The sequence below is a fragment of the Elaeis guineensis genome, chromosome 8, assembly GCF_000442705.2.
Source record: "Elaeis guineensis isolate ETL-2024a chromosome 8, EG11, whole genome shotgun sequence".
Classification (NCBI taxonomy): Eukaryota; Viridiplantae; Streptophyta; class Magnoliopsida; order Arecales; family Arecaceae; genus Elaeis; species Elaeis guineensis.
The window spans coordinates 7,511,122-7,538,589 of NC_026000.2; the positions used below are offsets into that span (position 1 = coordinate 7,511,122).

The following is a 27,468-nucleotide window of genomic DNA, read 5'->3' on the forward strand; positions in this document are numbered from 1 at the left end:
CTTTATTGTTATTTGGAACAAGCTGTAACCTCTCCCAAGTAGAAGACGAAATTGATCAGACCGTAAAGATGTGCTTGAGTGGTGTAAATAGAAAGATTATAATCAATTATCTAATTAATAAAAAGGAACTAGAATTTTGCTTTTACAATTCTCTTATTTCTTCTCATTATTTGTAGGATCCAATTTGAGTAGGTCGAAGAAAATCCAATTTCACCCCATCGGATAACCATGCACCCTTTTTTGTTTTTATTCATCTTTCCGTTCAAATGCTCTCGTCAAGTCATCAGGTGGTGGCCCTGAGACCTGTCCGATTCTGTGAGCTACGTGCCGCGTCGGAACGCAGCGCGCTTAAAAAATAAATAAATTTCACCCTCCTTCGCGCCCATCCACCGTCGGATCACTCAGTCCACAGATCTAAAGTGACAGTGGAAGATCCAATGGTGGATGGGCAAGAATGAAGGTGAATCCTTCTTTCGCGCGGAAGATACATATTTTTTTTATATTTTGTGTTTTACAGCCGATGTGGCTCCGATTTTATAGAAAAAATAAATATTTTGATTGCCATCGAGGATCCGTCGGCGAGGTGGGGTTAAAAAGGGGTGGGAAGCCCAGCGGGCCGTGATGAGAAGAGAAGAGAGAGCCCCGTGAAGAGAAGAGAAGAGAAGAGTGAGCCCTCAGATCCCTCCGCCTCCTCCCTCCGCACTCGCCGAGAGATGGAGTACCGAAAAATCAAAGATCAGGTAAAAGAGAGATATGACGCCCCCCTTCTTCTAAGTTTCTTATATTTTGGCATCAAATGCCAAGAATGCGATTCAAGAAAGTGGCTTGGAGGCCCTATTTTTCCTTTTTCTTTTCATTTTTTTGATGAGCCAAGAGACGGTTTCTTGGGTGAAGAAATGGCGCTTCTTAAGCTCCTCTTGTTGGAACTTCTTGAATTGCCATCAGTGTTTCTTGTCAGTTTCTTGATACGAGTATTGGAGTTGCTTTGGTTTGTTGATGTGAGGCATTTATTAGGCTGTTAAAGAGATGGAATTTGTTTAGTTGTGTTTTTTGGAGTTTCTTGTTTTCAATAGTTTGCATATCTAGGGTTTGTGTTTGATTTCGTTTTCTCCGCTTGGAATGGACGTCTACGTTTTTTGGTTGGTTGGCCTTTTCTTTGATTAACTAGGGACAAATTCGGAATTCTATTTTGTTTATTTGCTTGAACGATGCATTCGATTTGTTTATTAGTTATTCCTTGGTTTATTTGTTGGGCAATAGATGTTGTGTGGTGCTAGTTGTTTATTTGAAGCATTTTTCTGTAGAAAATTCGGACTACATACTCTTTTTTTTTTTTTACCTTTGATTTATTCAAATAAAATCTAAGTAATACTCGAACTCAATGATGTATTTTACTTGAATATAGGCATTTTTCATCCTTTGTTTTTTTTTTCCTTGTAATTTGCAGTCTATATAGATTTTAGGTTGAGCTGACGATCTTTTTTTTTTTTTTGGTAGTAAGTGAAACTTTTATTCACCAAAAGTGATATTTACAAGAAACAGGACATGACTGGAGCCAGCAAGAGCAAAAGCAGGCTCAGATAGCAAATACAAACCCAAAAGATGTAATAATATACATAGTAACCAAGTATTGGAACAAACAATTGGTAATATATAGAACAATACAGAACCCAAAATCAGTATTGATATGTAATCCATGAACATCAAGGATGTTTCAGTTGTAGATCTGTCTGTAGTGTTGCAGTATAGACATCTGTAAAAGTCTAAGAGGTTAATGAACTTTTTGCCGCTCTCTGTAGTATAGATCCTAGTAGAGATGGTAAATATGTTGCTGTAGTTCTGTAATGTTGTCAGAGTAAAATCAAGCACTATGCGGTGTATGAAAAAACAAAACATATGCTTCGGAGACCTGTAAGCATGAAATCTGAGTAGAGAAGAACCTCCATTAACATAGGAATACTGTTCCATGGAGAAAGATGAAGTCATGAAATCTGTAATGAGCTGACGATCTTTCACTTGTACATGCACAGTGTAGTTTGTTGTTCTTAGATTCTTGGAATAGTTGTAGAATTATGTAACTGTCTTGGTTAAAGCTTTGCTATCCTTTCATAGTGATTTTCGTTTGTTCATTCTGAAGTTGATACCTGTCTTCATCTTGTCTTCCTATGTTTTCAGATTTCTTTTTTTTTTTTTTGCGTTTTTTAATACATTAATTCTCCTGTTGGTTAAATTCATGTCCTATGATTTTTGCAGAAATTATTCATTTCTATGATACTTGTCGTCTAGGCATTTTTTGATGTAAAGGATATAGACTACCCGTCTTCGTCTTGTCTTCTTATGTTTTCAGATTTTTTTTTTTTTGCTTTTTTTAATACACTAATTCCCGTGTTGGTTAAGTTCATGTCCCATGATTTTTGCAGTAATTATCATTTGTATGATACTTGTCATCTAGGCATGTTTTTGGTGTAAAGGATATAGACTACTAATATCAGTTTTTATTTTTAAGAGAGATTTAGGAGAGTCAGATAGATGAGTGGAGAGAGATATGTGGAGATAAAACATATTTGGTAACAGAGGGGGGGACAGGGGGAGCCATGATGGAGAAATGACTAGGGTAAGATGGTACGAGTGCTACTTCATGATATGTATATTTGTGTATGTGTGGCTGCTGGGGGTGGGGGGTGGGGGGGGGGGGAGGTGGCATGTAGAGTTATAGATATAGATATAGATATACGTATATTTATACTTACTATGTAGAGATACACATTTATATACATGGATGTATATGCACAAATATATAAACATACATTCATGACCATGCTGGTATATAGGCCCTCTTAAATTTTTCGTATGGGATATAAACCTTTTTGAGGCAAAATGGTGGTTCATTGGTTTGAGTATGATGGATTGGTTGTTTGTTCGAGTAGCACAAAATGTATGTTAGTTGATGTTTGGCGTTTTTGCAACTACCAACTGGTCAAATTGAATTCAGCAGTTTTTCTTGTACATTCTTTTCTTTCAGTTCCCATTTAAACCTCTTGATAATCTAAGAATAAATTGTTGCAGATTAGCATCATCATAAGGTTGGCATTTGGGAACAAATCAGCTAGTCTAAATAGTTGGAGTTTGAAAGTAATACTTAGCATTTCTTAAAAAATATAACGAATTCTGTCAATCAAAAAATTGAAAGAAAATAAATAATGTAGGATTATTGATATATTCAAGTAAAAATAAACATGAAAAACACAGCAATGATAAACAATTGTTAATACCACCATTACAAATGATTATCATTATTAGTTTGTAATGGACATGTTCCATGGAAGGATCATGCATTGTTCATAAAAAATCATAAGGTTTATGAATAATTAAACAATTCTTGATCAGTTTGATCGAATAATCTGGTGAGTCACTCAACCAAGGAAAGAGTGTGAAATAATTTGTTGATTTCTTAGCTTTTGGAGAATATTTTTGCGATGCATATAAATTGAAGAGACAAAATCTGTGCTTCAATCTGGAGAATCTCTAACATCTGCTCAAATTCTTAGTTGAGATTTCTTTTGTTAATCATTTTCAACATGTTTCTGGGACCCTCTAATGGATTGTTCTTCCAATGGAGGATGGGTTTGATTGCAGGGTTACACATTTTGAATGACATGTCTGTACCAGTAGATTAGTAGATATAAAGTCAAAATACTGCTACAAAGTCCTTATTTATTTCAATTTTGGGTTTCTTTTCAGATATTAAGTCAAAATACTGTAAAAAGTCCTTATTTATTTGAATTTTGGGTTTCTTTTGAGACATTCTTCTAAGAAAGATCACGATGATTATTATAATCCTATCCTCTAGTAACCACAAGTCATGATTTTACTATCAAACTGAAGCTTTTTCATTTTCTGCTATATAGTTACGAGGGCTTTATAAGTAATTTTTTGTTGATCCTAAACATTAAAAAAAATTTTTTGCTATGATATTTATAGGAAAACTATGAGGATGCATCTCAAAATGATATAGAGAGTCTACATGGGAAGCCTCTCTCTGGTGGTATTGTTTTGTTCAAGCTGTATTTCTGAAGCCACACTTGATAGGTTAATACCTGTTTTGGTTTCCAGCTGCATGTCCTTATTCTTTTGAACCATGCAATTGCATTTGTTTCTGCAGTGGTAACTAACAGCATGCCTAGCTCTGTAGGTGGCTTGAACAACAAGTCTAGTTGGAAGCTAAAGTAAGACCACTGCAGAATGTCTAAATTATATGATGAAAGAAATAAAGTGGCCATCTAAAGTGATTTTCTTGTTGTACTTATTTCTTTGGCAGGTCAATTGTTACGCTTGCATTAACATTGCTGACAAGTTCACAGGCAATACTGATTGTGTGGTCCAAAAGAGCTGGAAAGTATGAATACAGTGTGACAACAGCAAACTTTTCGGTGCGAATAACAGTGCTGTTAAATGAATAAAGCTGCAACACCTAGTTGACTAGTTCTTTCAAATTGAAGAGATGTTGGATGGCAATTATATCTGCTTTTATGTGTGTACACATGCGTGCGTGAGAGAGAGTAGTGAATTTGGAAGTCTTTACCGCCCTTTTTGACTGTTCTATCCGTTTCCATTCTTGTTGACTAGGTGGAGGCTTTAAAATGTGCATTTTCTCTTGTAGCCCTTGCTAGAATCTGGAAAAGTCAAGGTGTCACGGAAGACAACAAGTAAGCTCGTCTATTACTGAAAGTTGTTGTCCTTTTCCTGATTACATGTTCATTTTCTTTAACAATTTAAGATTAAAGAAAAAAACATTGCGTAGAAACCACCTATAAGAATGAAACATCTTGCTATTTTATTTAATCTTAGGGCCTTAACATTTTTATATATTATTTATCAAGATTGTTAAACGTTGTTTAACTTACTAAAGCATCTCATGAATTTTTTTTTTTTAAGTTTTATATGAAACTTAAAATTCTTACAATATGCTGCAAATGATAATTAATTGTTTTGACCATAGTAATTTTTGGTTTAGTTGAATGAAGTGATAAGAGAAACAAACTGATAGTGATGTGCCATGCTCGCTAAGAACGTAGCATTCTAAGCACGGAAGTAGCATTCAGGTTTTACCATAAAGAATACTTAGTCTATCCTATTAAATTGTAGCATTCTCACTAAGCTCTATTGAGACAATTAAGTACTTTCATAAGCAAGATTTTAATACATCTCATTTTGAAAGCAATTAACTTGTTATAGCTATTATTATGATCAAGGTATCAGTATTGTGACCCAAACCAGTCAAGTACTGGGTTAGTACGTAATGGTACAATACCATATGGTGTCGACACATGATATGCAGTTGCATACCGGTCAGGTTAACATGGGTGCCTGGTGCTTTTTGGATGGAAAAAGCAAAAAAATAAAAAGAGAGAAAAAAAAAAGAGGAGAGCAGCGAGGCCGATAGCTAGGCCAGAGGGTGTTGATGATGGTGACAACATGGAGGAGAAGAGTAGCAAGACTAAAGCTAAGGTGAGCGTCAATGGCAGCGACTATGCAGAAGAGGAGAGCAGTGAAGCTGAGGGCATCAAAGGAGAAGAGGTAAGGGATGCCAAGGTCATCAATGATGGGGTCAGGCAATAGGGGGAGCCGAGATTGGGGAGGCAATCATTGATGAGAGAGGTGGCGTGACAATGCAAGTGGGCAGTGAAGTGCAGTAGGGTTTTGAAAAGGAGCGGGGATGAAGCATTGGGACGAGGATTCTGGATGGCCCTGAACCTTCCTTTATGAGGAGGGGTTGGTTTGGCTAGGTGATTGAGTTAGAATCACTTGAAACCGAGCAGAATTGATTGGTTTGGCCTGGTTCTAACCGATTCACCCCTTGCCCCATTTTAAGAGCCTAAACCATCCATTCCTAGCCAGTTTGGTTTGATATACCTTGGATCGCTCAATTCAAGATGGTTCGACTAACCTTAGCTATGATTCTACCTTTTTCTTTTTTGTAAACATGTGGTATCTATGGGACTTTTTTTTTGGGGGGTGGGGGGAGGATTACTATATTCATCTTTGGTTTAAATGAAAATTTGGATAGACCTCTCCTTTGGCACATTAAAGTTGTCTTTAATTGATATGTTGGTCTGCTTGCTAATATTTTACTGGATTCTTTATACATATTAACCTTACAAATTAACATTCCGATCTAGTGTCCAACCATGCATTTTTGACTAGTTTAGAAGTTAGATTAAATGTAACATCATGTCTTTATTAAATTAACCATATTGGATTTATGTTTACCATCTTGTAATTTTCAGGTTAAGTACATCTTTTGATGAAGTTAGTGTTTATCCTATTCCCGCAATACTTTACCTCATTAAGAACTTACTACAGGTAAACTATTTTACAGATGCTTCTGATGATTAAAAAAATAATAATTTGCAGTAACAAACGCCATGACCAATTTTTATTTTATTGCTACCAGTATTACATCTTTGCATATGTGGATGCCCCTGCTTACCAGATATTGAAGAACCTAAATATTATCAGCACCGGTGTGTTATACCGTATCATCCTAAAGAAGAAGTAAGAACTTTATTGTCTAACGGGATGTAGTTATTTATTTATCTGATGGGTGACTGCAGTTGCTTATCTCCTGTGGAGAAATTGTAACTCGGGCTACTGAATAATTCTTGCATATTATGCATAGAAGTGGTTTTATTTTAATTTTTGTTGTTGTTATCGCCGATGCCATCTGGTTTCTCTGATGTTTCATTTACTGGTGTGGGAATTGGAGCCCCTCCACAAGAATTTCTATGTGACAAACATCATGGAATCTTGATTTATTTCATTGAACATACTGTTACGAGAGTATCTGCATCATAGCTATAACTTGTGGGAAGGTTGACATCAATCAGCCTAGCATTCAAGGGTTGAAGTATCAATTTTGAATCAGTCCATACTGGGCATACTGTACTGGTAGGGAACCCAATACACCTTTTGATACCATATTGTACCGACATATGGTAGTTGGTGTCATCTTTGCTATGTCGGCACCAACTAACATACCATGCATCAATATAGGACATTATGTGTTAGTATCATGTTGTACTAGTCCCCAACCAGTATGGGTATTGGTAACTGGTATTCGATTAGTATTGTTATTGTTATCATCATAGTATATAGCATCCTCCATTTTATATGTTGTTACTGCCCTTTTCCAAAATTCCTTGGTTAAATGTTATTAGCTGTACATGCATTCTTTTATGGTTTCTAACCCCCATTTTGGATTCAGGAAGGCTGAAGAATTTTAAAAATTTATGAAGTTTTGATTGAGGTTTCAGGGAGATCAATCGATGACGAAGTTAATGTAGTTTCATGTACACGGAGTAATTTCTACATATCAAGATGAGATTTTGAACTGATAAAATGAAATCTCATGCACTTACCCTGTACGCAACCTTCATTAGTAGGGCTTGGTTATAAACCTTCTTATTTTCTCTCATGTTTGATGAATATGCAGAAATTTTAGTACATGAGCTTTCTTTAAAAAAAAAAAAAAAAAAAACTGTTCTGATTTGTGTTGATCAATGATTTTCCTTTACTTTTGCTGCTTCTTGTAATGTTTCTGTCCTGTTGCTAGGTGATCTGTTTTCTGACCAACTGTTAAACCTTTAAGTTCGAATGCTAAGCATGCTCCATTGTTCAATTGTTTTATTTCAGGTTAAGCGAAATCCAGTGGGCAGCTTTTATTCTTTTATGTGCAGGGTGCACAACAGCTCAACTCAACCCTTCGTAAGCATAATATATTATTTCTTCATGGGTTTGCTATGATCCATTGGTCCTCTAGCTACTCTTAGACTTAAATGATAATTGTAGCCAGTCTCAAAAGCTCTCTCTCTCTCTCTCTCACACACACACACACATTAACTCTAATATCCTTGTGATTATTCTTCAAATTTTGGGTTTGTCAACTCCATAACCTCAGACATTATTTTTCATGCAGTTCTGATCATGTTCTTCAGACTCCTTTACAAGGTTGGGTGATGGCCATTGTGAGTTATAGATATTATGGAGCACTTTTTTCTACTTGAGGAATTCTCTTACCTAATTATTTGGACTTTATAATAGTAATATCAAAAATTTCTTTACCAGGTCATGGCACTTCTGAGTGGCTTTGCTGGGGTATACACAGAGGTATGCTCAATAAGGTGGATATGGGATTGCATCTTTGCTTCTCTTGTCATATTGTGTGAAAAACTGTGTTCAGTCTCCATCATTGGCCAACTACGATATATTAATGTACTTCTATGCAGGCTATTATTAAAAAGCGTCCTTCAAGAAATATTAATGTGCAGAACTTCTGGCTGTACATCTTCGGTATGGTTTTTAATCTGATTGCAATTTGCATTCAGGATTATGATGAAGTCATGAACAAGTGAGCATTCAGAAACCTTTCATGCATTTTTATAATTCATCATTAAATCTTAAAATGCATGCAATTATCTTGAATTTGCTAGACCTGATTATGCCTTGCCATACAGAGGTTTCTTCCATGGCTATTCATTTATCACAGTTTGCATGATCTTCAATCATGCGCTCAGGTATTTTGTATCAAAAGATTAAGAATGTAGTTTCTATATTTTGCAGTTATCTGAGTTCTCTTGGTTTATATGCAGTGGCATTGCTGTATCAATGGTTATGAAGTATGCCAACAACATTGTTAAGGTAAAAAACATCGGAAGCTGCATTCTATTATGTATCAAGTAAAACTATTATATTAATTATGTAGGCTTGTAGAGCTTTGCATCCCAAACACATGGAAGATGCCATCTTTTCATAGTTGATTCACAAGCTTATCGATTTAAAGGATGGATTGATGGGCTTCCTTGTCCTCTTAAAAAAAATGACCCTGACCTTCCGGTCAGTGGCTTGCTTTCTGATGTGCAGAATGAACAATGGATTATGCTATGTGCTTAATGATAAGATTTGGACTGTTTGGCTTTATTTCACTGATAAAAATCCTTCACATACTTGCAAAACCAAGATAGGTGTAGTTTATGGAGTTCCACTCACATACTTTAAAGATAGGTGCACCATTGCTTCTCAAAATCAAGCTAACAATCCTCTGGTAATATTCTACAAAATTAGTTTTCACTTTTCACGAACTCACTGGTGCAAAGTTTCAATTTTCATTTAAGATATTATACCTGATCTGTGGTCCAAATGATTTCTCATAGGTATAGATAAGTTTGGATGCTTCTTTCTTTTTGGTTGATAATAGTTCTTAATGTGTGAAAATTAGAAAAAATGGATAATTGCAGAAGCATGAGCTTCTTTCAGTTGGAAAGGAACAAAAAAAAAAAAAAAAGGTTTAAACAGAAAATGTCATCTATCAAACTTCCTCCCCCAGCAAGCTGGTCCGACATTTTGTCAGCAAAATGGTGACACTATTAAACCTTATACTGTAAATGCAAGAGGTGATATGCCTGCAGTTCAGCTAACATAAGCCATCTGACTTAGAACATTATCTTACTCACTTTTGAACTATAGAAGAAGCTATTCGAAGGAGTGAATATGACTCCAATTATGTATCTCTGCTTGAATTTTGTTTTTTCGTTTTTCCTGACTGTTATGTGCTTGCATTATTTACAGGTCTATTCAACTTCAGTGGCAATGCTTCTGACAGCTGTTGTATCAGTGTTTCTGTTTGGCTTCCATCTTTCCCTTGCCTTCTTTCTTGGATCTACGTAAGCATCTGAACTCCAGATCCTCATTTTCATTAGATACCCTAGTTTTTCATTTTGACTGAGGAGAGAGATTCTGAAAACCTCAGGGTGCAAACTGTATAGAAACTATCTCCAACCTTGTTACCGGACCCAAATCCAAAATTTACACTTGTGTTGAAGTTAATTGCATGTTTTCTTTCAGGGTTGTTTCGATCTCGATATATCTACACTCTATTGGGAAGCCACAAGCACAAAAATGAGTTTTTTTGTGCAGATCTTGGAGGTTGAACAGAACTCTTTCTACCTTATCTTAAATATCCTTATCTCGGTGGAACTGGGATTGGTTTCAGAAGGCCAAACAGCATTACAGAAGCTGTTGGTGCTAATGGCAGTGTCATCACATGCATAAAATCGAATCTAGACCTTCCTTCATATCAATTCTTAATTCATCAAAGTAATTGGTACAAGTGGTCGCGAAGAAAGCCAGAGTTAGGTCCTTGTAATCTTGCAGTAAATGCTGGTTCTTTTCAGGCTCTTGGCCATTGATGTTCCCCCGCTGGCTGATGACATTCAGAACCACTGGCTTGGAATTTTAATTAGACAAAGGAAGGCAATGCTTACATGGTGCGGTATATGGATTCTTTGACTGCTGTATCATTGTCTCAAAATTGACTGTACTCAGAATGTAATGATGCACGTTCTTTTGGACCCCAACTTTGTTGAGTGGAGCTCTTTTTCAAAATAATTCAAAAAAAAAATTTAAATACCAAAATATATCAAAAAGAAACTTATTTATCAAACTAATGCAAAAGGAGAAAACGTCATTTTAAATGGCGTTTTTTACCCTGCCACATCACCCCCTTTTCCACTGTGTCATCGTCCAAAAAAAAAAAAAAAGAAGAAACGCTATTTGGAATGACGTTTCTAAAAACGCCATTTTGGCATTTTTAAAAACGCCATTCAAAATGGCGTTTTCAAATTTTTTCACCAAAAAAAAAGAAAAAAAATCGTGAAAAAAATAGAAAATTGATTTTTTAAAATTTAAAAATAATTAATAAATTAAAATTGTAATTTTGATTGAAATTAAAAATATAAAGATTTGAATTTGTAATTCATTAAAAAAATTAATTTAGAATTTTTATTAAAAATATTTTTTAAAAGATGTCAAAAAAAATCTTAAGAAATAAAAAAAATTATTATAGGAAAAAAAAAAGAGAAAGAAATTTGAAAGAAATAAAAATTTAAAATTTAATTGAAAAACATAATTCGAAATACTTGTCCTAAAAATTTTTAAAAAAATTATAAATTTAAAATTTTGTAAAAAAAAAAATTATAATGTAAGAATTTAAAAAAATAAAATTTTAAAGATTAATTGAAATTAAAATATTATTTCAAATTACTTTCTCAAATTAAAAATAATTAATTTAAAAAAGATTCAAATTTAATTTTTTTAAGTCACATTTATAAAATACCCTAAAAAAGAAATTGTAATTAATTTAATTTAATTTTATTCTTTTATGATATATTTTTTTTAATCTAATTTATAATTTTTATAATTTTAAATTTTAATTTTAGTTTTTTTTTCATTTTTATCTTTTTGATATTCTATTACGTATTTTTTTTCTTTTATTTATAATATTTTTTAAAAATTTATATTTAAATTAATTTGGTTATTTAAAATATAATTTTTAATTTCATTTACAATTATAATTCTAATTTCTTAAAATTAAAAATTATAAAATTTGTTATTCAATTACAATTATAATTTCTATTTTTTTTTCAATTCTTTATATTTTTATAAAAAAATTTTATCCTATTCTTCAAAATTTTTTGAATCTTTTTTAAATTAATTATTTTTAATTTGAGAAAGTAATTTGAAATAATATTTTAATTTCAATTAATCTTTAAAATTTTATTTTTTAAAATTTTTACATTATAATTCTTTTTTTTTTGATTTTTTAAAAATTTTAAAATTTATAATTTTTTTAAAAATTTTTAGGACAAGTATTTCGAATGATGTTTTTCAATTAAATTTCATATTTTTATTTCTTTCATATTTCTTTCTCTTTTTTTTATTTTCTATGATAATTTTCTTTTTATTTCTTAAGATTTTTTTTGACATCTTTTAAAAAATATTTTTAATAAAAATTTTAAATTAATTTTTTAATGAATTACAAATTCAAATCTTTATATTTTTAATTTCAATCAAAATTATAATTTTAATTTATTAATTAATTTCAAATTTTAAAAAATCAATTTTTTCATTTTTTCACGATTTTTTTTTTTTTTTGTGGGAAAATTTGAAAACGTCATTTTGAATGGCGTTTTTAAAAACGCCATTCAAAATGGCGTTTTTAAAGACGCCATTCCAAATGGCGTTTCTTCTTTTTTTTTTTTTTTTTGGACGATGCCACCGTGGAAATGGGGGGTGACGTGGAAGGGGAAAAAACGTCATTTAAAATGGTGTTTTTTTTTTTGCATTAGTTTGGTAAATAAATTTTGTTTTGATATATTTTGATATTTAAGTTTTTTTTTTGAATTATTTTGGAAAAGGGCTCTTGTTGAGTGCATATGTGCTCACTGGATTTTTACCGTATAGAAATGGTACGGCTTTGAAATTGAAGTGATGGGCTTCTATTCTGGACTGGGTCTTTTACAGGATAAAACACTCCATCACTGCTCGAGTCATTATTATGATATTCTCCAGAACTGTTTGACACACGTGCATCTGAACACAAATGTAATCTGGTCTCTCAAAGGCCACAAATCAAATACGGATTTATCCCAAATATTTTTTAGTATAAATGTGAAGGTGAGCTGTGGTGCGGTAGGAAAATTGTTTCACTGTGATCTGGAGTTTTTGTATAGCCAGCCCCTTTTAGATCGTGCACGGAGCGATCTTTTTACTTATAATTAGCTGTGAGAGTGAAAATTATTATTTTAGTGTTCAGACCCAAGGAGCATTTATGTGACATACTGTTTGGTGTGATGTGACAAGATTTTTTCAGAGAATTTTATAGACCTCAACCAAATAAGAGCTTGACAGCCAATGCAGTGTTTTTTTTTTTTAATTAATATTTTTCCTCGAATAAATTTCTTGTTTATGAGAACAAATTATCTGCCAATTGTTTCACATGCATTGTTTCAAATGCCTTTTTTTTTTTTTTTTATGATACTGCCGTATCAATTTCTTTCCTTTTTTTTTTTGAATAAAAGGTTGACAATATTTCCATATCCATTACAATTTTTGCCTTCAATTGATCCAAATCAATGCCAAATTTGTCGTGAAAGTTGTACAAAGCATCTAGTTTTAATGTGTCGAGAATGTCTGTCGCTAAACTACTTCAATGCACAGGGAACAGAAGCTGTTGCAAATTGATTCAACAAGATGATTGCCTTAGTTATCTTTGACAGATATATTTCAAAAACCAAACAAAAATATCCCCCTCTCTATCCTTCAGTCTGTGAAGTCATGCTCCAATAGTGGCTTAACAATTTTTCTAAATTACAAGGATGGCAATTAATAACTAGACTAGTCACCGCAATCGGTAAACAATCAATTTTAAATAGGTTTGGATTTGATATAAATAAATTTAAATCATAAATGAATCAATTTATCTTTCAAAATGATTGAATTTAGTTTCAGATTTTGGATCCATTTAATCCGTTTTGATGCATTTAACAATTAGATTGGATTACAACCTAATTCATTTAATTATTTTTAGATTTATTTAATCTATTTAAAATCAACGTAATTTGTTTCTGTCATATTTAGCTCAATTCGCTTAACTTGTTTAACACATTCAAATTTATTTAATTTATTTAAAATTTATTTAATTTGATTTGATCCGTTTACGTGAATTGGATATTGGATTTTCTATTTAATAAACTGTTTGGGTTTGTATCTGAATTTCTGTCCTATTTATAATAAATACATCAGGTTCGGCCTGCATTGAGAAAAAAAGAGACGGCAATGGATTGTTCTTCAAATTTCTTCTTATGCCGAGGATATTTACGCTGCTGCTTCATCTGTGGCTGATGAAACCACAGGGTTTGTTTGATCGAAGGCGAAATTATTGAAACCTTGAGGCTTTGGCATGCTGTAGATCTTGACAGCTAGATTGTGGTACAATTGCCTTCAACACTTGGTACAGGTAACTGCGCAAGATAAATCATTCTGCTTGGCAAGCTCGAACGTAAAGCTTCGCTGAACCAAGCTTCAAGCATTCGCATTCTTGACCCCAATTGCTCCAACAATTTTAAGAACTTTGCTTGGAAGCAATATGGGAGACAAAACCTATATATAGACGCCCCAACTCTCTCCGTTTCTCAGACAAGAAGAAACAACAATTATCTCACAATATCCTGACCTCATAGTAATGGCCGCCTCCATCATCACTCTCTCCCTTCTTTCAATGTGCCTTATTACTTGCTTGGCTCTCCCTCGAGACTTCTCCATCATCGGCTACTCGGAAGATGACTTGAGCTCCCATGACAGGCTGATCGAGCTTTTTGAGTCCTGGATGTCGAAGCACAGCAAGGTCTATAAGAGCTTTGAAGAGAAGCTGAGGAGGTTTGAGGTCTTCAAGGATAACTTGAAGCACATCGATGAGACAAACAAGAAGAAGAGCAGCTACTGGCTTGGACTCAATGAGTTTGCCGACCTAAGCCATGAGGAATTCAAGGCAACGTACCTTGGACTGAGGACTGCCTTGCCAGAGAGGAGGGATGCCAGTTCCAACTTCAGGTATGAAGATTCTACGGACTTGCCCAAGTCAGTGGATTGGAGGAAAAAAGGAGCAGTGACCCACGTGAAGAACCAAGGCCAATGCGGTACGGGCTCATTGCAAAACAACCATGTCTTATAAATCCAGACATTGAGTTTTTTTTATCGTTTAGCTCATTTGTTCTCTCCAATCACCCACTGCTTTGGTTGCTACTATGCTCACAAGACTTAATTTGTTCTAATAGACCAAGGCAAATTTGAAGGCATTGGCATGTACTTAGACATGGATTGGTTGCAGGTAGCTGCTGGGCATTCTCGACAGTAGCAGCTGTGGAGGGCATAAACCAGATCGTGACAGGGAACTTGACATCACTATCTGAGCAGGAGCTGATTGACTGCAATACAGACAACAATGGCTGCAATGGAGGGTTGATGGATTACGCATTCTCTTTCATAGTCTCCAATGGTGGACTTCACACAGAAGAGGACTACCCTTATCTCATGAAAGAAGGCACTTGTGAAGAGAAAAGGGTAAACAATTGCAAGCTCAGACTTAACCACAACCATCAAGTTTTGACTGAATTTTTTGGTTGGTCAATTTAGAATCTTTATTTAACTAAATATAAGGGCTAATAATTGTCACCAGCGTTGCTACTAGCCTATTCAAATCCTTTCTCACTCTCATACATGCTAGCTTTAATTAGATTATCTAGACCTCCATTTTTTTTGTTACACTTTGAAGCATCACCCCTCCTCACCAAGGTCTACTAACCAGTGAAACTCCTACATCTTCTTGGAAAAACACACTCCAAAGAGCCTAATGGTCATTGGTTCTTCCTTCTCTAATATTTTGTTTCTAGGCTAAACTTGAGGCTGTCACCATTACTGGCTACGAAGATGTGCCGGAGAACAGCGAAGAGAGCCTCTTGAAGGCACTAGCCCACCAGCCTGTCAGCGTTGGTATTGAGGCTTCCGGCAGAGACTTCCAGTTCTACAGTGGGGTATGTCTTGCCTCATTTGTTTGTGATTATATGCAACTTTCCTTCCATGGGAGCTAAGAAGAGATTTTGTTATGGTTTGCAGGGTGTTTTTGATGGGCACTGTGGAGATGAACTGGATCATGGGGTGGCAGCCGTGGGGTACGGAACATCCAGGGGTCAGGATTACATCATTGTGAAGAACTCGTGGGGGCCGAGATGGGGTGAGAAGGGATATATAAGGATGAAAAGGAATACTGGGAAGCCTGAAGGGCTCTGTGGAATAAACAAGATGGCTTCTTATCCTACTAAAGATGAGTGAGGGATGTCCTCATGTTATCCCGTGAAAATGTCTGATTTTATCCGGTCTTCTTCTTATTTGTTCTAAATTATTTTTTATTTTCCCTTTCCATGGATGTAACTTTCAATTGTTTCTCTTCATGAATAAAACAGGCGATGCCATTAATTGAAATGGAGAAAATCTTTGTGATGCTTGAGAATGGACTTTGGATTACCAAGTTAAGACTCCAAACTTGATAAGAACCTCGTAAAAGAAACCCAAATCCAAATCTAGTAATGCGAATCTTTTACGAGTATAGATCTTCCTTGGATTGGATCCTAAATGTAAATGGACTCTGTTACACCACTAGCAGGCTACCAAGATTTTCGTCTTAACAGGATACAGGCACCAACTAATACAAACATATAAAATATCCGCCTTTGTCAACCAATATTGACTGCTCTATTCAGGATTTCGGGCAACATTCTTGAAAAATCCATGGAGTCATTCTAATGTATTTTATCATGCATATGCTGTATATGTAATCTTATTATTTTCAATATTTCAGCTGATATTATAAAATATCTGTCGCTAAGTTTTAGCAATTTTTTTTTTTCATATCGGAATATCTCGATCAATTTTTAAATCCTGCGGACTTCCATATCGGACTTAATAGCCGTGTATCGGCGTATCGCGGCTCGTGTCGATATCGGCGGTGCGTCACGTACGATTCCAGGTCAGCGGCCGGATTCGGGTTCATGGACTCGTGTTCCAATTGAGTTTTTTCTTTTTTTTTTGTCCTCTTGACCCAATCCAAAATCTCACCCGGCCCAAGCCATCCTTATTAAAAGTCTTAAAACCCTAAGTCTCTTACATGCCTGCCACCTCTTTCGCGCTTCCTAGGCGGCGATTAACTCCCTTCTCGTCCGTCCGCGGAGGGCGAATCAGGGCGTTGGCGGGCGGTTTTTATTGGTCCAGTTGCGATTTGCTGCGCGGCGATCCACCTCAGCCTTCCAAGTAATTCACTTTCTTTTCTTAGATCGCCAATTCTTCCTTTTCTAAGCTTTAGTTTAAATCATTATATATTTGGTCTTTTTATCTCTGCAAGCTAGGAAAGGTTTTGCCTTCTGATTATTAATATCTTAAATTTGATATTTGGAAATCTTGTTCTTGTGGCCATAATTATAACTTTTTTCTGGAAGAATTCTTGTTGCTAAACCTCTGTGCACGTGCAGGGAGGACCGAAGAAACTCTAGCGAATTCGAAAGAGGATATGGGGGTGGAATTGATGAGCAACAACGACATGGCTTTTTATGAGATGGAGGACGGCTACCTCAGTGATACCGAGGCATTTTCCTCTGTCATGCAAGTCCTTGACGGTGTTCGGATGGTAAGAGGCTTGGAGATTCTTGAAAGCTGCAAACTTGATGAACAGTCATGCCTTAATTTGTCTTAAAATGTTGCAATGAACTTTTATGCAATTGTTGACTCTCTACTGAGGCTACTGTGTAAGAACTTTGTTTGATTTTTATGGAGAGTAAGAGAATATCATTCATATAGAGTACGGGAAAAAAAAGAAGTAACATATCCCTCTACCTCGATAAGGGGGTAATTTGATGACATCCGAGAAAGGGACAAAATCAAGGTCTAGTTTCCTTTCTTTCTAGAGGAAGATGCTGAATATTCTACAACATAAACAGTGCACATTTAGGAACGAATTTCCAGCTGCATGGCATATGGTTACATGTTTTGATCTGCATATGCATCAAGGATATGGTTATATGGTTCCATGTGTTTTTTTTGTTTTCCGGTTCTTTTTCCCATTATACAATATCGTTATAGTAAGTGAGATGCATCATTATCTTTGCCTGGTTTATGTAGTTATGGAGAATGATTGTGTGATTCATGTCTTTTGCTAATAGTGTTATCATTGGAGAACACTGTTTACTGCTGATTGACCTGTCCACATCATTGATATCATGTATCTTTATTTTTTTTCATAGAAGCAGATTAACTTGCATCTGCATAACAGCTTTATTATGGTTGAATTGCATCTGCAAAGTGTTAATAAATGTGCATGGCTTTTTTTTTTGGGGTTCCTCTAGGCTCCAAATTTGATAGCTGAAAGTGACAGAGATCAGTATGACAATCTGCTTAGCATTGTGGATCCAGTTAAGAAAATGGGTCCTGATGAGGAGGCTTTGCTGGTGGTAGGTCATTTATGCCTGAGTAATTCTTTTCATGATTCATCTAAAGGTTTTTTCTTTCTTTCTTTCTTTCTTTCTTCTTTTTTGTACCTGACTTTCTTCCCTGGTGATTTTCCAGACGGCTTTGAAGGCACTTTCAGGAGCTGTCTCCAAGATAGACACTGTATTTCATGGCTCTCTGTTGAATAATGTATGACCTGGGGTGTACAAATGTAGATTCATTTTCTTTCACCCACTAATATGAACCTCTAAAACTCATAAGGGATGTTTTCCAGATTTTCTCAATGTGTGTTTGGAACTATGGCTTGGATGCTAGAAATGCACTGTTAGAATTAATCACTACCTTGGTATGCACCTTGATGACAGATTATCTACATTTATTGTTCTGATTGAGTATCCATTATTCAATATATAATATTTTTTGTTATATTAACACCAGGCGGCTGTACCTGACAAGTTTCTCGATGGTTGTTTGCACATGCTTGTTGGCAATTTTCTGCCACCTCGAAGGCTGCGAGAATCAATTAGCCAGTCACGATCACTCACAAGAAAGAAAGAAGTTCATAGTCAGCTGCAGATGGCATTGCATCATATTGCTGATTTGGTGCCTCTTGCTCCGATGAAGCTGAAGGATGTCATTGATAAAAGAATGCCTAGATATACTGATCCCAAAGATGTAAGTTATGAAACTTCTGAAACCAACTTTTATTCTTACTAAGCCTTGATTGATATATTTAAGATAAATAAAATATTTTTTTTAGTACAATTTATCTAAGTCAACATAAAGCTTTAAAAGTAATATAGTTGGTCAAATTTAAAGCAATTTAGATTGTTGCTAAATGCAATGACATTAGATGGTGGTGCAAACATCAGAAAGTTTGTACATGTCTTGGTAAGGGAACAAGTTTCTATAGTTCTAGTGAAACTCGAGAGTTCTTATTGCTAAGACTGGTACTGATGGCAATATTGTATCTTGCTGGATGACTGAGGAATGAAAGTTGCATTTAAAATAGGTATGCGAACCCATATGCTGCCTGTGGAGTATAGACTAAGAAAAGGAAGTATTTACACAAGGAACTACTTACATGTACAGAGTGTTCGATCTTTTTTGTATAGATTAGGTATGGTAATACAATCTTATCAGGTGCACATAGCTGTCCATACATTATTAGGATGCACCTCAGTCTGTCGTTCACAAGTCAATGCCCGATTTGGGTTGTTGGATGTGGCTGTATCAAGGTCACTGAGGTGGCTGGGTTGTAGGTACCCTTGAGCACCTAGCATAATGTCCACTATTTACTTATTATGTCTGAGGTGAGCACCTCCTACTGAGCTGCCTACGATGTCTGCATTTAGATACTTCTTAATCCTCATTGCTTATGTCTGGTTACCTTGGCAGCACTGCATAAGATGCTATTTTGACAACCATTATTTGCTATATTTGGTGCATTTAAGTCCATTTAATGAAAGTATAATGTTTACTTATTTAACTGAATGAGCTTGTCCATCTCAACATCTGAACACATGGCTTTTCTCAGAAGTTATACCTTACTATCATTATGTGCCGACCATTTTAGGATCGACATTAAATTTTCTTCATATACTGATGCAACCAAGGTGCTATATGAATTTTTTTAAGTAAATCTTGTTAAAAGCTTCATGATATTTTAAATTACTGCCTGCAGGTGATTGTAGTGTTTGTGGAATGCATGCTGGGACTGGAAAGTGATGAAATTGGGGAATTCCTTGGAAATATGTTGCTTGCGAAGGCGATGGATCTGCTTACAGACTTAGATGTTAGTTATGATCTTGCTGGTGATTACATTAAAATGAATATCTTGCAATAAGTTAATGAGCTTACAAATTCATCTACAAGTTTTGCAGGTAAATATAAGCTGGGAAGACATTCTACAGGAAGACCATAACAAAGGCATATTTGACATGGAACTCGAAGAGTGGGAGGAAAATACAAATAGCACTGGGAAAGATGGCATAAAGGTCTGCATTACATGTGTTATAAAATAACTTGCAGAATATAGTCTTGAAAAGGCAGCCCAATACATGAGGCTCCTGCCGTTTGAGTTGTAGTGAGGGGCAGATGTATGCAACCTTACTCCTACATGTGGGGAGGCTGTTTCCGTGTTTCGAACATGTGACACCTGGGTCACGATGGAGCAACTTTACCATTCATCAAGGCTCATCCGCTTGCAGAATATAGTCTACTTGTTAAAATTTATTAATTTGTTCTCTGAACTTTAAATATGTTCTGAGTTTGCATTGCCCATTTTCAGCCCCTGGAAGAGGCTAATGGAGTCCTCAGTGGCAATGTATTTGCTGAGAAATTGGACGTTTTGATGGTGATTGTGTGTGAGCATCTCAAATTATGTGCAGATGGTCGCCGTTTGTTGAAGGTGAGTTTTACTGGTAATATTTCATTTTTCATCAAGGCACTGTTCAATAGGATCTTGAGCAAAAGGGTTATCATGTGATCACTGAATTGTTTGTGCAGACAATTAAATCTAAATAAATGACTTTTGTTCTGGTTTCTTTCCAGATTAGTTATGGGTAAAACATCACTTTCTGTTGCAAATTATCAATAACATTGCCCTGAATTGGGTTGGTTACTGACCCAAACCCAATCCAACTTTAGATTAGATGACTCGAGCTTAGTCTCTTACTTGACCTGTGTTAGAATGTGTTATAGCAAGCACAAATATAGAGCACACACAAATTCGTACAATCACACAAAATAGAGAAGAGAAGGAAAAACAAACACAGGATTTACGTGGTTCGGCTGAAAAGCCTACGTCCACGGGCAAGACAAGAGAGAAAAATTTCACTATGATGAAAAGAGAGATACAATCACTCAAGAACTCTCCAAACCCTAGCTGCAATTTGATTTCCCAAACTTCTCACAAAACTGCCGAGATTGGCAGAAAATACAATATTTATACTGGTCCGTACCACGCCCCCAAAATATTTCATTCAGGTCGCAACGCGGATTTTTCAGATTGGGTCATAGTTCGAGCCCATAAAAGATATCCAAAATTCAAGCCACATTAACAGAATGGTTACAGCTCATACACAGCAGAATTGGGTCTGGCTGGATTAGATTGTCCTCGCGGGAGAAAATCTGCCACCCTTGGAAAATTTCTGTTACTTTCTGTATATAGCTTAAGCAGCCCCTATTACTGTGCTGGTGTGAACTGTCATATGTTTCCACATGTCAGATGCCTTGCTACTAAAAAAAAAATAATTTAAAAAAAAAGAAATGGAATTTTCCTTTAATAAACAGCTGTTGCAAATAGCTTGTGGCAAGTGGTTTGCACATGCTTGCCCACTCTTAATACCACAAATCAGTAATCCTTGTTCATATTGGCGTTTATGAAGATGTTTAGTAGAGCTACTGTGCTGGCAGTAGTCAAATGTGAAATTGGTCAAATGTTAGATTAGTGTACTCTGAGAGTACTATTCTACTAAATACATGTATTGGTTGCTTTCTGGTAATTATTCTTTAACACAGCTCATTCATTAAAAGAAGATTGAGTAATTTTCATTTTATGTGCAATATGCGGTGGAAGTATTCATGCTGCCCTCATGCTCCTTGTTATAAATTTTAGAAAGAAATTTTGCTTGAGCAATTTTGATGGTAGAGGCCCTATGATATTCCAGTTCATGCAGTAGGGTTTAAAATCTTTCTTGCATAGGCTAACCAACACTTTTGTTTTTATTACATGTTGTTTTCTTACTGAAAAAAGTAGCTGATTAGATGACCTACCTGCTGGCTTCTTCTTGATGTGCTAAAGCAAATTGTTTTATTTTTTTGAATACCATGTCTCCTTCAACCTAATTTTCTTTGGTGAGATAGGTATTTGAAATGCTTACAGAGATCTTTCGGAGAACTGTACTGAATGCTCACAAGTCAAAGTTTGCTCAGGTTATCATGATTTTACTTACTATTTCCTTTTGTAGATGATAGTATCTGTAAGCCTTGTTATTTCCATTGTTTCTACAACAATTATGACTTAAAAGTTCTTGATTTTGTCATGACACAATCATTGGTTTGTCATTTGCTGTATGCTTATTCTTTGACTTGGTTGTTTTATGCAGTTTGTGATGTTCTATGCCTGTTCATTGGATCCTGAAATCTGTGGTCTGAAATTTGCTGTTGTGCTGACAGATATTTTTGTTTCAAAAACAGAGAGTCCAATGTCCAGGTAATCCAGAATGACTGTAATACTCAATATTACTTTGGGCTATCAAATTGATTTTATAATGGTGTAATCTGGAGCTCTGATTTTCTTCTTTAGTATCTAAAATGAACTTATATGCTTTGGTATTTCTATAGAACAACCACATCTATCTGACAATGACTTCCATTGATTTAAACTTCTATGGTAGAGTTTGTGCCTCTAAGCTCTACCACATAGGTTTATCAGCTTCTGTTATCAAACTCGTTAAGAGAGACAGAGCCAAGATTGGAAGGATTTCTCTCAGCATAGCCACTTAAATTGTGCAAATTACTGAAAAAAAGGTTTCTAAATGCATGATGTTTTCAGGAATGAGTCTCTTCACTAGATACCGTCAAACTTCATGAAACATGTGGATGGGTTGTCAATTCTCATTCTGCATACAGTTTCACCCTCTAATGCCTTACAAGTAGTTCTTCATGGTTTAGGGGCTGATAGGTTCCTTTCTCTCCAAAGGTGCATTGTATCACTTATCTGGACTTCACAAGTGTATTTGTGCTTGTTATAGTGTATGCATTCCCTGACCTAGTTTGACATGCACATTTCCATTATTCAATCATCTCTCAGTGCTTATGGCTGCCTTCTTGTCGAATGACTATCGAATATGTAAATACTATTTCATCAGCTTCTCACACAACTATATGCAGACTAGTAAAAATTTTTGAGTTTATGCTTGCTCGCTGGATAAGTTTTGAAACTGCAAAAATTGCCACTCTTACACTGATCTATTCGCCTTAATAGTGTCAGATGTGTATCAACGCCTGGTTCTTTCTGAGTGACTGAGAATTTTCCCTGATAATATATTTTAAAAGCTAAAACATAGAATGTCATATCTGTTGGCTTTTTCCAGCTGCCTTCTACGTGCCTGTCAGTATATGCCTCTCCAACATAAGGAGTAGGACATTAGAGTATCCTGCCAATCCTGTTTTGCACTTGTATTTCTGCACGTGTGCCATGCATCTGTATATTTGAGCCAATTAGCTAAAATGGACAACTCAGTATGTCATTAGATGCAGGCAATCTTATAAATGGTGTGTAGCATAGAATATACGAGCATCAGAGAGCTGGATATTGCAATAAATGTATTTGCTATGTTACTTCTTTCTGATTATGTTCAGAATTTAAGATGGTTGCACTGTTCGCTTGCTTTGTTAAATGAAAATATTGAGGCATCTTAAAATCAAAACTGATACATTTGGGTTCATCTTCTATTATTATACCAAAAAGCACAGTGCATGATTTGTTTTGTGTATCTTAATGCAGAATGAGTGCTGTTTCATATCTTGCAAGTTATTTGTCCCGAGCTAAGTTTATTTCTGCTGTCATGGTTGCAAGTATACTTAAAAGGTTAGTAGGTGTACAATTCATCCCCCTTCTTGTATGTTTCTCTGTTTGCTCATTCCTGTTTGTCCATTCGGTTTTCATTTTTATATCATCCATGGTTTCACATATTCAATTCCTGATCAGATTGGTGGACTGGGGTTTTGAGTATTGCCAACTACATGGCATTCAGGATAAAATAGTCAAGCCTGAAGCTCATCGTGTCTTCTATTCCGGAGTTCAGGTAAATTATATATATCATTAGACATTATTTATAAATATAGCAGTTTAGATGATCTCAAGATATGTGCTTAGCTTGGAATTCATATTATCCTGCACCAAAAACAAATCGCAAGGTCTCATTGTTGATCATCTTGACATTTTGGAGTTGTAGGATGCCTGTTGTGATATCTGACAAATGTAGATAGGAGTGATAGCTGGTAGGTGGTAACCGTATCAGGTGGCATTGTGGTATTTGAGTTGGAATTTCTCTCCAATTGCATGTCTGGAATAGCACAAATTCAAAAAGGTGACATTCAATATTTGAAAAATCTGGGATTGTGTCCTTGGTGCCTCTTAAATTGCTCCAACTTTTCTGAAGTTACTTGCCAAATAAGGCCTTGTCTTACTAATATTTTCCACCATGTATGACATATCAATGTTCATCATATTGATCCAAACAACCTGCCCTCCTGGATCCTGTCTTATAGTTTGAGGGAGTCTGTGTGCTCTCTGAATGGCCAATTGTAGCATTTGATGAATATCGATCAAACAAATAAAGATTGGTACTATATCCTTCACAATAACTTGATTAAGTGCAGAGCCAGGGTTTAAATAGTGGCTTCCATTTTCAAATGGCCATTGTAACAGCTGTAGGGCACCTTCGTTACACCATTAAGATACATAAGATTCCCTTTGAAATAATATTATGCACACATGATGACCATTATAATGCCATTACATTGGGGCTAAAAACAGATCAGATATAGATTGGATATTGGTATTATCCATATCTACATTCATATTTTAATGAATATGGATATGGATATAGATATTAAACAAATATCAGAATTATTATCCATATTTGTTCTAAATGGATACGAATATAAATTGAATATTAAGATGTCCATATTTGTTTTGAATGGATATGGATATAGGTTGGATCTTATTTATATCCATATTTTTCCTATCCTTATACATATATAAGTTGGATATTATTCGGATATAAATCGAAACTTTAGCGGAATTCAATGATGAAATATAACATTAATTATATAATCATAAAAGATGGGAATAGAATTCACTATGTAGATTGCACATGACACAGATGACTAAGGATCTAAGGCATGGTTATTAAATCTGCACATAAAACGATCTGGTCAAAGGTCCAAGTCACTTGTCTAATCATGTTTGTTTAAAATATCAAAAATTATTTTTAAAAATATAATAAAAATATTAATATCTTTGCTTCAAATACTATAATTACTATTTAATTATAGAGTAAATAAAAATAATCATTAATATTAGAGAGCTTGCAAGAAAAATTATATATAAATATAGGAATCCATAGAAGTTATTAATATTTTAAATATTTTTAACATTAAAGCTTTGAAAATAGGATAAAAAGTATATTCATTTTTTATTTTTATCAAAGGGGAAAAGATTGTTTATAAAAAAAATAATGATAAAAATTTGAAATATCACAGTACATCAAATGATTATGTAATAACCTGAATGTGAATAAGCAAATAAACTGCTTATACAAAATAAGAACGCATGTTGTAGTCTTCTGGTAGTTGAGGGCCTGTCATTCAAACCAGAGATCACTAGTTTCAATCCTTGATTATACAATTAATTTTAGTGAATTTTTTATTGGATATTCAGATCTGAATTCAGAAAATCTTTAAAATCCAATTTTGGATTGGGATATGGCAAGATTTATAGATGGGTAACCGAATTTGGATCTGGATTCGGATCTGATTGGATATCAAGATTTCTATCTGAATCTGATCTAATCCGGATTTGGAAATGGATGCAGTCAGATTTTATCCAACCCATTTTCAGCCTACGTTACATGACAGTTATGATGGGCATTGTTTGAAGTTTTGGCTGTTTTTGAGAATTAGTACTAGAATACAAAGTACTTTTAAATAAATATAGTAATTGTTTCTTGGTAATTCTGCTGTGATGTATGTATATTGTTGATTGTGCTTCACTTCTGCAACTATGCTGATGGCTTTATGGATCTGGTTTCTCTATTTGCCATCATGTTCCACGTGTTTTGCGAGTCCTAAAATCTTTCTCCTGTTTGTTTTTTCTGCTGTAGGCTGTGATGTATGTCCTCTGCTTTCGCATGAGGTCGATAATGGATGTTCCCAATCTCAAATCACTGCTTTTTCATATGCCTCTAAGTTCGATCTTATGTCATCCCTTGGATCCTCTAAAGGTGAGTGGAAGTTTCCATCTATTGACTCGTTATTTAAGTTATAGTTACAGTATGTGCATATATCTCTATGAATGCCCCAAGTACTTGCTACGAATGAGATATTGAACTGAAATATGTCAACTTTGTGAATGCTCAAGAAATGAGGTTTCTGATGAAGTAGGCTGTAGCTTATATGATGGAGTCCAGCGACATTGATTGTGTAAATATCTTCTAGACCTTCTGCAGGGATCAGAAAGTCTATTCTTGTCTCTTCCACTTTGTCAGCACAAATTGTTACAATCCTGCAAAATTTCCTGCATCAACAACATAACTTGTAGGCCTTGTCAATCTTGAGGTCATTCTGAATCGTTTGCCTGTGTTCCTGTACAGGTATGCTTGCCTTCAATAGTGCAGGAGTTCCTGAGGCAGGCCCAAGCTGCTAGATTGTTTAGCATGTCAGTGCCTTCCCTCTATGACAACTTACTTGAGTCTGAATTCTCGAAGGCTATTGGGGGAATCGAGAGGTTGGACATGTTCTTCCCATTTGATCCATATTTGCTAAAAGAATCCGACAGGTCTGTTCTCTCATCCTTCCAATTATTAGACAATTGGCAAATATCTTTGGAAAACATAGTGGTTGATCTCCACAATGGTTTTGTCTAATTACCTTGCAAAAGAAAAGGCATATGTTTTAGCAATTTTTCGACTGATTATTTTGCCCCTTTCTTCAAGCTGTATGTTGATTCAACTATTCTCTTTTCAAAGGTTTATGCGACCGAATTTTGAGTTCTGGGCCATGGTAAAGACAACATACAGTAACTGCAACAGTGAAGATGAGGATGGGTATGACGATCTCGATGCACCAGATTTTGCAGACAATGTGGGGAGCTTTGAAGGGAATGATAATAACGACCTTGACAGTGAGGATGATCTTGAATACTCCATCAACAAGATGTCAATAACTCCGAAGCCTGCCTTCCAATATCCTGCAGCTGCTAACTTCCACATACCCTCTCGAATGCCCGCCAGAATCAGACCATCTGTGAGCCCTACCTGGTAGAGATCCATTCAATGTTTTGTTTGAGTTATTATTTTCTCCTCAAGACAGGGCCGCCAAATGCTGGTAAACGGGAACTAGCTGCTACAGGTAGCTTGCCTATAGTAGATGGCATGGAGCTTGTACAGCCATTTGATAGTGTAATCCAGTCCAATTTTTCTGCAATTCGTTGCAGTTGATTAGTTTCTCATCATAACGTGTAAAGTAGGAAGATGGGAGTGATGTTGATACAAAAACATTCTGCTGAAATGTATATGAAAGTCGGTCTGTAACCCGTCAGGATCAAGGACAAGCTTTGAAAGTAGAATGTTTCAAAGAGAAGCTCTGCAGAGAAGATCAGATTGAGAGTTGCTTATCGATTTAATGGTGTTTAATATAGTTGTGATTTGGGTTATCTACTTTCTTCTGTTAAATCCATTTGTTTCCGGTTTCCATAAAAAAAAATGCTCCACTTAACGATATGAATGGCGGTAAAATCGCACCGCGTTCTGTATGGGGAGGGGGGTCTTGGGCTTCACCCGGGTTACT

At 35.3% G+C, this 27,468-nt stretch overlaps 3 protein-coding genes across 7 annotated transcripts; all 3 read left to right on the top strand.

Annotated features, from left to right (window-relative positions):
* The first annotated feature begins 560 nt into the window (after positions 1-560).
* On the top strand, positions 561-10,476 carry LOC105050472 (CMP-sialic acid transporter 2). Of its 4 annotated transcripts, XM_010930503.4 has the most exons (15): positions 594-740; positions 3,982-4,045; positions 4,163-4,226; positions 4,319-4,430; positions 4,627-4,706; positions 6,288-6,363; positions 6,455-6,555; positions 7,693-7,764; positions 7,976-8,024; positions 8,125-8,166; positions 8,286-8,407; positions 8,514-8,573; positions 8,649-8,697; positions 9,625-9,719; positions 9,901-10,475. In XM_010930503.4, exons 1-15 carry the CDS (start codon positions 714-716, stop codon positions 9,956-9,958), a joined length of 1,071 nt encoding a protein of 356 aa, XP_010928805.1. In that variant the 5' UTR covers positions 594-713; the 3' UTR covers positions 9,959-10,475. The 4 variants fall into 4 exon arrangements, with proteins under 4 accessions (XP_010928806.1, XP_073118408.1, XP_010928805.1 ...); XM_010930504.4 differs by lacking the exon at positions 4,163-4,226 and having other exon boundaries at positions 561-740; positions 3,982-4,089; positions 9,901-10,476; XM_073262307.1 differs by lacking the exon at positions 3,982-4,045 and having other exon boundaries at positions 563-740.
* A 3,534-nt stretch (positions 10,477-14,010) lies between these two features.
* On the top strand, positions 14,011-15,882 carry LOC105050471 (cysteine protease XCP1). Its single transcript, XM_010930502.4, has 4 exons — positions 14,011-14,531; positions 14,723-14,955; positions 15,285-15,425; positions 15,508-15,882. Exons 1-4 carry the CDS (start codon positions 14,078-14,080, stop codon positions 15,721-15,723), a joined length of 1,044 nt encoding a protein of 347 aa, XP_010928804.1. The 5' UTR covers positions 14,011-14,077; the 3' UTR covers positions 15,724-15,882.
* Positions 15,883-16,555: 673 nt separating this feature from the next.
* LOC105050469 (uncharacterized) lies at positions 16,556-27,334 on the top strand. Of its 2 annotated transcripts, XM_010930500.3 has the most exons (16): positions 16,556-16,698; positions 16,917-17,071; positions 17,787-17,891; positions 18,007-18,078; positions 18,164-18,235; positions 18,328-18,564; positions 19,574-19,684; positions 19,773-19,886; positions 20,180-20,299; positions 21,757-21,825; positions 21,999-22,105; positions 23,402-23,485; positions 23,606-23,702; positions 25,785-25,904; positions 26,274-26,458; positions 26,649-27,334. In XM_010930500.3, exons 2-16 carry the CDS (start codon positions 16,955-16,957, stop codon positions 26,941-26,943), a joined length of 1,905 nt encoding a protein of 634 aa, XP_010928802.1. In that variant the 5' UTR covers positions 16,556-16,698; positions 16,917-16,954; the 3' UTR covers positions 26,944-27,334. The 2 variants fall into 2 exon arrangements, with proteins under 2 accessions (XP_010928802.1, XP_010928803.1); XM_010930501.3 differs by lacking the exon at positions 18,164-18,235 and having other exon boundaries at positions 26,649-27,214.
* The last annotated feature ends 134 nt before the right edge of the window (positions 27,335-27,468 follow it).

Coding starts and splice junctions, on each gene's coding strand:
- LOC105050472 (XM_010930503.4), top strand. CDS start 714: ATGGAGTACCGAAAAATCAAAGATCAG. Junction 4,046..4,162: donor TGGGAAGCCTCTCTCTGGTG/GTATTGTTTTGT, acceptor TTGTTTCTGCAG/TGGTAACTAACAGCATGCCT. Junction 9,720..9,900: donor GCCTTCTTTCTTGGATCTAC/GTAAGCATCTGA, acceptor GTTTTCTTTCAG/GGTTGTTTCGATCTCGATAT.
- LOC105050471 (XM_010930502.4), top strand. CDS start 14,078: ATGGCCGCCTCCATCATCACTCTCTCCCTTCTTTCAATGTGCCTTATT. Junction 14,956..15,284: donor GCACTTGTGAAGAGAAAAGG/GTAAACAATTGC, acceptor TTTTGTTTCTAG/GCTAAACTTGAGGCTGTCAC. Junction 15,426..15,507: donor ACTTCCAGTTCTACAGTGGG/GTATGTCTTGCC, acceptor TATGGTTTGCAG/GGTGTTTTTGATGGGCACTG.
- LOC105050469 (XM_010930500.3), top strand. CDS start 16,955: ATGGGGGTGGAATTGATGAGCAACAACGACATGGCTTTTTATGAGATG. Junction 18,565..19,573: donor GATATACTGATCCCAAAGAT/GTAAGTTATGAA, acceptor TACTGCCTGCAG/GTGATTGTAGTGTTTGTGGA. Junction 26,459..26,648: donor TTGCTAAAAGAATCCGACAG/GTCTGTTCTCTC, acceptor CTCTTTTCAAAG/GTTTATGCGACCGAATTTTG.